We start from the raw sequence: 14,057 nt of genomic DNA on the forward strand, positions 1-14,057 counted from the left end.
TCTTATGATATTTCTTGGCCCAGTCTTGATGTCTTATCTTATGTTTCTTGTTCAAAGGTGGTCGTTTTTCAGCCTTCCTTACCTTGGCCATGTCCCTGAGTATCGCACACCTTGTGCTTTTTGTTACTCCAGTAACTTTGCAGCTCTGAAATATGGCACAACTGGTGGCAAATGGCATCTTGGCAGCTTCACGCTTGATTTTCCTCAATTCATGGGCAGTTATTTTGCGCCTTTTTTGCCCAACACACTTCTTGCAAACCTGTTGGCTATTTGTCATGATGAAACGCTTGATTGTTGGGTGATCACGCTTCAAAAGTTCAGCAATTTCAAAACTGCTGCATCCCTCTGCAAGACATCTCACAATTTTGAACTTTTCAGAGCCCGTCAAATCTCTCTTCTGACCCATTTTGCCAAAGGAAAGCAAGTTGCCTAATAATTAAGCACACCTTATATAGTGGTTTGATGTCATTAGACAACACCCCTCCTCATTACAGAGATGCACATCACCTGATTTACTTAATTTAACTTGCCTAATAATTCTTAATTCTGCACACAGTGTATATATATATATATATATATATATATATACTGGAACAATTAATTTCTGTTGTCTGATCTTTATGGATGACAAAATGACTGGGCCGATGTACACCAAATTTTCTACATAAATAAATCAGAAGTTTTAGAAGTTCTACAGTTGGGTGTGACTACGAGTCACTTCTTATGGATAAGCCTTGAGATGGGATAGTCAAGGAGTCTGACATCAGAAGCCAGGAGGGCACATTATAAACAGAAGAAAGAGACAAAGGCATAGCCAGGTAGCGTTCCAAGGTCAGCATATCAGGAGATAGCACATCTGATCAGAATGGGTTAAACAGATGGCTGGTCAGAAAAAGGTCCAAGGTCAGACAATGAAAAATCAACAACAGAATGCCAGACACAGAGAGAATGAATCACCCAGCAGCTGAATGTATGTCTGGCAGGGGTCTGGGAGTAAAGGTACTTTCACACATAACGATTTCGTTAACGATATCGTTGCAACGTCACGCTTTTTGTGATGTAGCAACGATCCCGCTAACGATCTCGTTATGTGTGACAGCGACCAACGATCAGGCCCCTGCTGGGAGATCGTTGGTCGCTGGGAAGGATCAGGACCTTTTTTTGGTCGCTGATCGCCCGCTGTCAGCGCTGGATCGGCGTGTGTGACGCCGATCCAGTGTTGTGTTCACTTGTAACCAGGGTAAATATCGGGTTACTAAGAGCAGGGCCGCGCTTAGTAACCCGATATTTACCCTGGTTACCTTTGTAAAAGTTAAAAAAAAAACACTACATACTCACATTCCGATGTCTGTCACGTCCCCTGCCATCAGCTTCCCTGCACTGACTGTCAGCGCCGGCCGTAAAGCAGAGCACAGCGGTGACGTCACCGCTGTGCTCTGCTTTACGGCCGGCGCTGACACAGTCAGTGCGGGAAGCTGACGACGGGGGACGTGACAGACATCGGAATGTGAGTATGTAGTGTTTTTTTTACTCTGGTTACCCGGGGACTTCTGCATCGTTGAAGACAGTTTCAACGATGCCGAAGTCGTTCCCCTGATCATTGGTCGCTGGAGAGAGCTGTCTGTGTGACAGCTCCCCAGCGACCACACAATGACTTATCAACGATCACGACCAGGTCGTATCGCTGGTCGTGATCGTTGGTAAGTCGTTTAGTGTAACGGTACCTTAACAGGCCAGTTAACTAGCCTGGCAATCACCTGGGACAATGAACACCTGAAGACAGCCAGTGCCTCCCAGTCTCAGACTGGACAGCTGAGCTGTCAATCAACACACCGACAGCTCAACACGTCCCTGCAGAGACTGGACAACTGAGCTGTCAATCAAAGTATTGACAGCTTCAGCACACCCCTGTACAAGATTGGACAACTGAGCATCCCAGACACAATGAGGGGTGGAACCATGACACTGGGTTTAAGCTCACTAGGACCTATTGTTCTTCATATATCTGCAAAGAAAAATGTGAACAGTTGGGTCACAGCAAGCAGATTCAAGTCATTTCAGCATTTTAGGACCTATTGTACTCGACATATTTGCTCAGATGTCAAAATTTTGCACATAATAACCCAGTCATTTTTTCTTTGTTTGCTGTGAACAGACTGTAACTATTCTGACTTTAAGCATTATTATCATATATTGAAGTACAGACTCTTCAGCAGATCCAAGCCTGTCTCCAAAAGCTTCGGTAGAATGGAATTCACTCAGATGACCAGAGGCAATGCGAAGAGAAACTATGTCTTTCTCCATATTGCCTCTGGTCATTCAGCACACTCGACGGGGTCTATGGTCTAAAAGTGATCTCCATCATGCTTTCTCATTCTTGGTACAGCATCACTGGAGCTATGCCCACAGCACAACTTTTTCAGATGAGACTTGCATTAAAACAATACATTCCATGTTCTCCTTATGTACCCACCCTATAAGCGCCTTTTCTTTTGTTTGTTGGATATACATGCTGAATACATGAATTAATGAATTAACCCTGGACCAGAAGCATCACAGAGAGCAGTGAGCTACTCAAACTCCCCACCAGTCTGAGGAATGTCTGCAGTCTCTGGGAGACAGATGAGCAGCAGAGACTCCACAACAGACCCAAGTCAGTCTTAAGGCTGACCAGGTGTGATATACTAATAATCAAACTACTATCTGGGCTAATATATGTAATGCTGTATTCCATTATAATTCAAGAAACACTACAATACCCTGTTGAGTTTTTGACTTTCCAAGACCAGGCCCTGAAAATTGCTGGTATCAACTCGATATAACCAAGTTTCTATTATGGACAACTATATAATACTTGCTCTAGGGTTGGCCCATGCAGAAAATTTTGCATACTTACACTTGGAGAAAAAGACAACAAATGAAGTTTACCCAAAAGTGCTGGCACAACTCTGTGTCAGCTATCCTTGGACCAGGGGCTCCTTCCCTGTCTCTAGTGCTAGGGGAGCCCTAGCTATTCCTGCTCCCCAGTTTACTTCTAATGATGAAGATGCTGGGGCCATGTACATTGCTGAGCTCCTGAATGCACCCTTGATCTATTCCTTCCCCCACCCAGGGAAGTTGGTATTAGTAGTGTATGAAAACACACAAACCAGACTAACAAGGGATTACGTACAGGGTTAAAAAAATACAAATCAGACAAATATACACTCACAAACAACAGTGTGGAACAGCGGTGATTGAAGGAAGGAAAAAACAAATATTAGAGAATGAGGAAATGCTTATAACTGAATAACCAAGCAACAGTTTTTGGATAAACGCTCAAAACACCTCAAAAAACTACTACTCCTGCTACAGAGTCAGGCAGCAAGAAACTAACACTGGCATCTCTGATAGCCAGCTGTGTGTATATATAGGAGAGGGGAGTGGCCAACACTGAACAGCTGAGACCAATAACACTGGAAAGCTCTCAACTAGTGATGAGCGAACGTGCTCGCCACTACTCGTTACTCGCCCAAGTATCCGGGTACTCGGCGAGTAGCGAGAATTTCCGGGATTATTCCGCGGTAACTGCAGTCTCCACCCAGCAGTTTTGGCAGACTATAGAGACCCAATCATAGTGCAGGGAGTGTCTGCCAGGCCATGAAATGCCGCAGCCATGTTTGTTGTGGTCGTGCAGTGATTGGCTGGGCCGCAGAGCATCATCCCGAGAGACCTGGCGGTGCCCTGCTCGCCACATTATGTTCCTGTTTCAGCGAGAGTAGGGAGAGCTGGTGCCGAAATAGGGTGAGAATCGTGGTTTTTAGAGGTAGTGTAGGTTTGCAACTCTTACATCCACAACTCCTGAGAAACCAACAGACCTTTTTAGGGCTAATTTGTGGATCCCGATATTGCAGCTCTAGGCAGGCAGGGCACAGCATATTTTTTTTTTTTTTTTTGGCTGTCTGATTCTATACAGCACTATTGCCCCTAAAAAAAAATTGAAAGGCCACAGATTTGCCAGTGTGATATTTCTGTTACAGCCGTCATATATCTCTGCTCCAAGCTTTGGCACTGGAGGCCACTGTACTTATTTTTTGGCTGTGTGATACTCACATTCTATAGAGCACTATTTAGCCTTAAAAAAATTGAAGGCCACAGATTTGCCAGTGTGGTATTTCTGTTACAGCCGTCATATATCTCTGCTCCAAGTTTTGGCATCAGAGGCTGGTGTACTTACTTTATTGACTGTGTGATACTCACATTCTATACAGAGCTATTTAGCCTAAAAATAAATTGAAAGCCCGAAGATTTGACAGTGGCGTATTTCTGTTACAGCCATCATATATCTCTGCTCCAAGTTTTGGCATTGGAGGCCGGTGTACTTATTTTTTGGCTGTGTGATACTCACATTCTATACAGCGCTATTTAGCCTAAAAAAAATTGAAAGGCCACAGATTTGCCAGTGTGGTATTTCTGTTACAGCCATCATATATCTCTGTTCCAAGTTTTGGCATTGGAGGCCAGTGTACTTACTTGTTGGCTGTGTGATACTCACATTCTATACAGCGTTATTTAGCCTAAAAAAAAATTGAAAGGCCATAGATTTGCCAGTGTGGTATTTCTGTTACAGCCGTCATATATCTTTGCTCCAAGTTTTGGCATTGGAGGCCGGTGCACTTATTTTTTGGCTGTGTGAAACTCAAATTCTATACAGCGCTATTGAGCCTAAAAATTTTTTCAAAGGCCACAGATGTTACGGTTGGTGGAACGCACCGAGTATATGTATGAGTTATAATAGGGCGTTCGCAACACGGGGCAGGAGAGAACCTGCTGCTAGCAATTGGCGGCACTACATGGCGGTATAAGCGAACTCTGTTACTTCACAGAATCGCTAAGATAGGAAAACACTGCGCGCTGTTAAACTCACAGAGAATCACAGCTACCTAACAGAGCAGAAAGCAAACAGTGGTCATGCATTCAGCCTAGCACACGAACAACTCCTCTCCGGCTAAGCCGGAATTCTAGTGGCTATATGCCAGTCCTGAATTCATACACACAAAACTCCTCATCGGAGGTATCGGTATTCTAGGGGCTTATTTCAGCCAACCCTGACCACATGCAGACATGACCACAAAGTAGCAAAGCACATGACAAAGGTTGATACTAGCACATGGCCGTGCGGCCATGCAAACCTTTTATAGCTGTAGCAGGCAAGGACCTTCCTAGTGGTCCAATAGGAACAAGACATTTGTGTTGAGCATTTGAAATAGTGCAGTAGTCCATTTAAAATGGGCAAGGGACGGGGAAGTGGACATGATGCTGATGGTGCATCCAGAGGACGAGGCCGTGGGCAAGGTGAAAGTGGGCAACAACAAAGACCCACATCTTCTCGCTCGACATTCCTGTCCCAGTTTCTAGGGGACCGCAGCACACCACTATTGAAGCCAGATCAGTGTGAAACAGTTGTTGTTTGGATAGCGGATAATGCTTCCAGTCACTTAGCCACCACCACTATCTCGTCTTCCACACGGTCAAGTCTGAGTAGCCGTGAGTGTAGCCAGGATATTCTTCACCCTGATCCTCCTTCCTCCCACCATGCTGAGTGCCCTGAGACAATTGATCCCACACTTGGACACTCTGAAGAGCTGTTCAGTTTTACATTTCAATATTCAGAAATCTCTGCCGGTCAACTTGAAATAGGGAAAGATGAGATCGCATGTAGAGCTGCCCAAAGCTTTTACCAGCCCCGGTCACATGATGGCGATGGTGGGAAAATGTCACAAGAGGTGGACAATGATGAGACACAATTGCCAGAAAGTCAGGAGGAGGAGCAGGGTGCGGATGTGGAAGATGAGGTGGTGGATGACATAGTGACTGACCCAACCTGGTAGGAGGACATGCATAGCGAGGACAGCAGCACAAATGGGGAAGGAGGCATATCCCCACAACAGGCAGGAAGAAGCAGTGTGGTGGCCACAGACAGATGGCGTGCATCCGTTTCCCATAACACCAACATGAGTGAAGTTGCCATTCCACCTATGAGATCTTCCTGAGTCTGGCTATTTTTTAAAGACTGTGCTGATAAACCAAAGTAGGCCATTTTCAGCAACTGCCATGCCCGCATCAGCAGGGGTAGCAAAACAACCAGCCTGACCACCACCAGCATGATCAGGCACATGCAAGCAAAGCACCCGACTTTGTGGGTGGAACCCCAGGCTCCAGGACCACTGCCTGCTGGTCACACCACTGCTTCTTCCACTGTTTTGCGTAGAACCCAATCCCCAGTGCAATGTGCATGTAAAGATGCCTATAGCCCTGCACCTGTTGTGGCCCACAGTCAAGCAGCACCATCAGCAAGCGGGTCCACGTCCTTGTCCCAACACAGCGTTCAGTTGTCTATAACCCAGTCTTTGGAACGCAAGCGGAAATGCCCAGCCAATGCCCGACAGGCCACAGTTCTCAATTCTAATATTTCTCTTCTGCTTGCACTAGAAATGCTGCCTTTTAGGCTTGTTGAGAGGGAAGCCTTCCACAACCTGATGGCGGCGGCCGTCCCAAGGTACTCAGTCCCCAGTCACCACTATTTCTCTCGGTGTGCCATACTGGCATTACACAGCATGTGTCCCACAACATTAGCCGTGCCCTCAACAATACTGTTACTGGGAAAGTCCACCAAAACACGGACACGTGGACAAGTGCTTGTGGGCAGGGACAGTACATCTCAATGAAGGCACACTGGGTTAACATAGAGGAAGACGGGACCCAGTCAGACAGTGGGATGGAACACATCCTCCCCACGCCGAGGATTGTTGGCCCTATGTCAATCAGGGTTGCCCCCACAGTCTACAGCTCCTGCACCTCCTCCTCTTTATCCTCCGTGTCTGAAATCAACACATTAGTCAGAAGCTGGAAGCACTGCAGCACTGCCTCAGCCAAGCGGCAACAGGCTGTGCTGAAGCTAATCTGCATAGGTGACAAACCGCACTATGCAGAGGAGTTGTGGACAGCGCTGAAAGAGCAGTCAGATGTTTGGATGAACCTACAGCCAGGCATGGTCATGTGTGACAATGGCCGTAACCTGGTGGCGGCTCTGAGGCATGTACCTTGCTTGGCCCATGTGGTTAACCTCGTGGTTCAATGTTTTCTGAAAAGCTACCCAGAGCTGCCGGATCTACTAATGAAAGTACGCCATCTGTCTGCCCATTAAGAAAGTCAGCTACAGCTTCAGCAGCCCTTGCCGTACTACAGCAGTGGTTTCAGCTTCCAGCTTACTGATTGTTGCGTGATGTCCACACGTGCTGGAACTCTACGCTGCATATGTTGGAAAGGATTTGTGAGCAGAAGAGGGCTGTTGTTGACTACCAACATCAACAAGGCCGTCGAATTTCAGGTCAGACTCCACACATAAGACCTCAGGAGTGGACATGGATGTCAGACATATGTAACATCCTCCAAAACTTTGAGGACTGCACCAAGATGGTGAGCGGTGATGACTCCATTATTAGCATCATCATCCCACTTCTCAGCATTCTGAAAAACTCTCTGCTCACAATCAAAGAGGATGCATTGCAGGCGGAGCACGAGGACATGGAGCAAGGAAACATACAGGGGGATTACACTTAGCCCAACCTGATGTCTTCTCAACGAGGGTTGGTAGGCAATGGGGTGGAGGAGGAAGAACAGGAGCTACTTTCATGCGCTTTAAACGGTACTACAAACACATCTGTATTAGCTTCAGCGGGGATGGCCTGAGGACAGGGAGGAGGAGGATGAGGATGAGGAGGATAGCATGACCAGTTATCCTATTGGTGAGGACATGGAAGTCATGTCTGTTAGCAGTCTGGCACGCATGGCTGACTTTATGTTCCACTGCATTTCACATGACCCTCGGATTATCAAAATTTTGGGTGACACTCATTACTGGTTGCTGACACTTCTAGACCCACGCTACAAGGAGAACTTTCAATCTCTTCTGCCTAAGGCAGAGAGGTGTACAAAAAAGTTGCAGTACCACAGGGCCCTTGTAGCTGAATTAGTTAGAAAATTCCCATGTGAGAACGCTGGCAGCAGACATCAGAGTTTGTTGTACAACCAAGGACTCCAAGCAGAGAGACAGAAGTACAATCCAGCTCAGGCAGGGGAATAATGGCCAAGTTCTGGGACAGTTTTCTCAGACCCTCCCATAGTGGTGGCACAGAGGCAAGGGGTGCTGTCATTTTTGGGCACGAGGGCTGTGAAGGCACTTTTTCATTTTGTATTAACAGGACCCCACATTGGGGAATTGGGCATTACATTACATTTGGCCAACTTCCTAAGTCTGTCTCCTGCAATGTGTCCTCTAACTGCCACTAGATGACCTGGGTGCACTTGCTCAGTACTGTCATAGGCCGGTGATTTTTGGGCACGAGGGCTGTGGAAGCACTATTTCATTTTGTATAAACAGGACGCCACAATGGGGAATTGGGCATTACATTACATTGGGCCTACTTCTTAAGTCTGTCTCCTGCAATGTGTCCTTTAACTGCCACTAGATGACCAGGGTGAACGTGGTCTGTACGGGGCATTTAGGTCTAGGGGGCTGTGTAGGGGGCTGTGATGGCACTATTTTAATCAGTCCAAAAAGGACCCCACATTGGGGAATTGGGCATGGCATTCCATTGGGCCTACTTCTTAACTGTGTCTCCTGCATTGTCTCTTGTTTAACTGCCACTAGATCACCAGGGTGAACGTGCTTTGTACTGTTATAGGCCGGTGAAGTTTGGTCAAGGGGGCTGTGATACCACTAGTCTATTTTTACAAAAGTTACCCCCCATTGTTGAAACCACATCCTTGTTGGCAAACACTTCATAACATTTGTGTACCTTAAAGAGCTCACTTGAACAGCTCCTTTTTGTGTTGCCTGGTTGCTAATATTGGACACAATACACTTCATATAAATTTGATAAAATGCTGTTACTTTGCCTCAGTAGTTCATTAAAAATATAGCTTTGTCCATTATATTTGTTTCTTTCCTTGCGAACCTTAACTTTGTGTGCCTCAAATGTACAAATGGAGAATATACAAATGGTGATTTGTAAACAAGATTGAAATACTGTATACATAATGTATTCAGACAATCACATAGTTGCATTTCTTGCAAAACATTTAGAGATGTGACTGACAATGCTCATAGTGACACAATCTTGATAAATGTTTGTTTATTCACTTCACAAACAGTTCTAAGCCTCTATATGCTTGCTGTTTGTCATTGTAAAACATTAAGGTTTACTGAAACTATGCCGGTGGTGGTTTAATCTAAATCCTTGTGGCTTTTATTTTCTAGGGGTTTATGGACCCTTGTCTGATCACTCCATGACATCTCAGTTTCATCCAACCTTGAAAATTTGCCACTTGAACGTGTGGGTTAAACTTGAGCTACTACATAGTGTTATTCACTATATAAGACCAGAGAAACATGACTAAGACAGATGCCAAAATTGGGGTACCTGTACATGTACAGTGTGCTGATACCTGCATAATTGGGGATGCCCATGCAGTGTAGATAATCTCCCAGGGGTTCTCTGTCTTGGTGTTGCTTCTCTGATATTCTAGACGGATGATGTTTAAAAGCCTCTTGGTGATGATCTAACTATACTGTATGTAGTTAATCTTCATACTGTATATACGTAATCGCTATATTTATTTAATCCGTATATGTACTTATTAACCTGTGTATGTTAACACATAAAAAAGTGTACAGACTCACACTATTCAATCATACTATTCCTTGAATTTTATAGTTTGCAATAAAATTGCCTTGTATTGAAAGTATTTGCTTTTTTTAAAGCCGTATCTGAACCTTTGTGTTAAAAATAAGTCAAATTAAATCGCAAAATTCTCCTGTAAATAATTGTGCAAAGAGGGAACCATCATACTATTAAAAAATACAAGTCAATTTTCCTGGGCCCATCCAGTATGTTGGTTCCAAGGCCTAATGGGGTGCATATGACCAACTATGCAGCAGGGCAGGCCTTGCTGGCAATATGTAAAACCAAGGAGTACGGGAGAACAAATTGCATATGGTGAAGTGGATTTTCCTGGGCACGTCCAGTATGTTGGTTCCAAAAGCCTAATGGGGTGCATATGACTGACTATGCAGCAGGGCTCGCCTTGCCGCCAATGTATAAAACAAAGGAGTATGGAGCACAAAATGCATATTGTGAAGTGGATTTTCCTGGGCCCATCCAGTATGTGGGTTCAAAGGCTTATTGGGGTACACATGAATTGGTAGCAGGGCAGGCCATGAATTCAATGCAACGCTTTTTCAGGAGTCCTCCTGGACATCTTATGACAGGGGTAGTGCGGTGTGTTGTAATTCTTGGCAGCCCATCCACTCACAGCATAGGCTACAACAGCTTAGGAGACCCACTGTTTCATAATGGCCCTTTAAGAAGATTAATGCCGCTTGATGCACCAGTAAAAATAGGCATTGTGACTTTAAGAGTCCCTCCTTCATAAATGAAACAAGATGGGTCTGCTTATTTTTCACACACCACATGGCCAGCTAGGGGTGTTAAATGTTACATTGACATTTCCAAGTCAATGCATTTATAGTGATTGAAAGCAATGTTAAAGTTGAAAAACGCTTCAAAAATGCAGCGTCTGAACTAAGACTAAGTGGGAGAGGGGGGGTGAAATATTTGGCCTTACAGGCAAGTCATTAACCTGCAAAGGATGTACCTTGACACATTTCCAAGCAAAACCCGTTTTACTTTTGTTTTCATGTGTTTTTTGTGGCACCGGAAAAAATGGCATGAATCTCGGAAAAAAATGATTAAGGCTGTGATCTAGGAGTCAGGAATGCTTCCAGGGGTGATCCCCCGGGGGGGTAAAAATACTGGGGTCTCCCATAGACTTACATTGGGCTCGTTGTTCTGACCGAGTACCCGAGTATTCCAATTTGGTCGACCCGAGCAACAAGCACCCGAGCATTTAAGTGCTCGGCTGCTCGCCCATCACTACTCTCAACTGAATAATTTAACCCTTGCACTGCTGGCAGAAACCTGCCCATTTTAATATGATTGTTTGGTGCTTTTAATCAGTGTGGGAAATCAGACGCTGCGGTCTTCTGGCACCTCTCTGTCACAGTAAACCCATGACAAGTGTTGTCTCAGATTTCTAAGAAATTAGAATGCTTTGTGCCTTTTCATTACTTATGCGACAATAATCAAAATACGGTACTTTTATTATTTTATGCTTTTTTTATAATTAAATAACTTAAAAATACATAATCTCTTAGAATTTTTTTTTTATTTTGCCACAAAAGGTTTAGTTTATTGAATATGTTGGCTTCATATTAATAGCAAACAAAGTTTCTCACCCCAAACACAAACGGTTAAACAAAAAAGATCCATGCAAAGCCAAGTAATTTTGCTAATGCATAATATAATATATGATATATATAATTATATACAGTATAATATCTTATAAAATTATTATTAAGAAATACCTTCTTTTTGGCCACTCTGTATTAGCTTATTTCAATTACTTCCCAGTGAACCTTATTAGAAGATAAAGCAATTCAAGGAAATACTTAATAATGTGAGAAATTAAATTCCGGGAAAAATAAGCATTTCCTAGAAAATCTAGACACTTGGGAATCCCTCTAATAAATGCATCTCTTCTAGCAAAAAAGGGAACGAGTAAGGAAAATTATGAACTTCATGCAATGCAAATGAGTTGAGTTAAGATTACCTGCCATCCTTGCTGTTTGCATTGCTCTAGAACATGCCGGCATTTCTCTTCAGGTGATGTTTTATGCTTTTGTCTTGTTAAGATTTCTGTTAAGTGCTTATACCTGAAGTTGAGATAAAGGAGTAATGGTTTATAAAAAGATGTTTCAGCAGAGAGCTACCAAATGAAATTGTCTCCTGTGACTTGACAACATATATTCTATATACAGATTATGATATTTACATATTTATGGACATATGCTATTTACATGCAATTAGTGCGATATTAACTGACATTTATCCACGACCTCTTCATCACCAACAAACTCTCCTTCCTCGGCCTCACTGAAACCTGGCTCACCCCATCTGACTCTGCCTCTCCAGCTGCGCTCTCCTATGGCGGATTCCACCTCTCTCACACCCCTCGCCCCAGCAACAAACGTGGTGGAGGAGTTGGCTTGCCCCTGTCCGACACCTGCTCCTTTACTCCAATCCCGCTACCACCCTCCGCTAATCTTCCTTCGCTTGAGGTGCACTCTGTCCGCATCTACTCCCCCTCCAACCTCCAGCTGGCTGTCATCTACCGCCCCCCAGAACTAGCCATCTCCACCTTTCTCGACCACTTCACCACCTGGCTACTTCATTTCCTCTCTGTCGACATCCCCACTATCATCATGGGTGATTTCAATATCCCCATTGACACTTCCACCTCAGCTGCTTCTAAACTTCTATCACTGACTGCCTCCTTTGGCCTCACTCAATGGTTGTCTGAGGCCACTCACAAAGATGGCCACACGCTGGACCTCATTTTCACCCGCCTCTGCTCCCTTACTAATCTCATTAACACACCCCCCCTGTCTGACCACAACCTACTGACATTCTCTTCCCTCTCCTCTCCTAATGTGCAACCCCCACTCCACAAACTCCCTCGCAGAAATCTCAAACATCTCAACTTACAATCACTCTCGGGGTCCCTTCTCCCTCTCACAGACATAGCCTCCCTTCATGACACAGATGCTGCTGCCACTTTTTATAACACCACAATAACAGCAACACTCGATTCGGCCGCCCCGCTCATGCATAGTAAAACTCGTACAATTAACAGGCAGCCCTGGCTGACCAGCCTGACCAAAGAATTAAGACAGGCTTCCAGGAATCCTGAGCGGAGATGGAAGCAATCCCGCTCTGCCGACCACTTCACTACATACAAGCAGTCCCTCGCCAGCTTCAAGTCTGCACTCACTGCCGCAAAACAAACTTACTTCTCATCTCTCATATCCTTCCTGTCTCACAACCCTAAACAGCTTTTCAACACTTTCAATTCTCTACTCCGTCCTCCAGCACCTCCTCCCTCCCCCCTCATTTCTGCTGAAGACTTCGCCTCTTTCTTTAAACAGAAGATCGATACGATCAGAGAAAGCTTTGGCCCACAGCGCCCACTGCCCCTCTTAGCTGCTCAACCCTGCTCCTCCAAAACCAGCTTCTCCACCATGACAGAAGATCAGCTCTCCACCCTCCTGTCAAGATCACACCTCACCACCTGCACGCTTGACCCGCTCCCATCCCACCTCATCCCTAACCTTTCCATGGTCTTCATCCCAACCCTAACGCACCTCTTCAACCTCTCACTCACAACAGGTGTCTTCCCCTCATCCTTCAAGCATGCCAAGATCACACCCATCCTCAAAAAGCCCTCCCTCGACCCATCCTCTGTGTCTAGCTATCGCCCGATATCTCTTCTCCCTTATGCCTCCAAATTGCTGGAGCAACACGTCCATCTTGAACTGTCCTCCCACCTCTCCCCCTGCTCCCTCTTTGATCGGTTACAATCAGGCTTCCGTCCCCATCACTCAACTGAAACTGCCCTAACTAAAGTCACCAATGACCTACTAACTGCCAGGAGCAAGCGACACTACTCTATCCTCCTTCTCCTGGACCTGTCTTCTGCCTTTGACACTGTGGACCACTCCCTTTTGCTACAAATTCTCTCATCTCTTGGCATCACAGACTTGGCCCTTTCCTGGATCTCGTCATATCTGACAGACCGAACATTCAGTGTCTCCCTCCCCCACACCACCTCCTCACTTCGCCCCTTGTCAGTCGGTGTTCCTCAAGGCTCTGTTCTAGGACCCCTACTCTTCTCCATCTACACTTTCGGCTTGGGACAGCTCATAGAATCCCACGGTATGCAGTACCATCTCTACGCTGATGACACGCAGATCTACCTATCCGGACCTGACCTCACCTCCTTACTTACCAAAATCCCGCACTGTCTGTCTGCTATTTCAGCCTTCTTTTCTGCTCGCTTTCTACAACTGAACATGGACAAAACAGAATTCATCATCTTTCCCCCATCTCACTCTACCC

The 14,057-nt window shown here is 45.2% G+C and overlaps 1 protein-coding gene across 1 annotated transcript in view; it reads right to left on the reverse strand.

Moving 5' to 3' along the window:
• MYO16 (myosin XVI) overlaps positions 1 to 14,057 on the reverse strand; it is a 701,007-nt gene that overhangs the window by 121,990 nt on the left and 564,960 nt on the right. The window contains exon 28 of the mRNA XM_069757932.1: positions 11,713 to 11,815. Within this exon, the coding sequence (XP_069614033.1) occupies positions 11,713 to 11,815 (103 nt within the window). The remainder of the gene's footprint in view (positions 1 to 11,712; positions 11,816 to 14,057) is intronic.

The sequence above is a fragment of the Ranitomeya imitator genome, chromosome 3 (assembly GCF_032444005.1).
Source record: "Ranitomeya imitator isolate aRanImi1 chromosome 3, aRanImi1.pri, whole genome shotgun sequence".
Taxonomy (NCBI): Eukaryota; Metazoa; Chordata; class Amphibia; order Anura; family Dendrobatidae; genus Ranitomeya; species Ranitomeya imitator.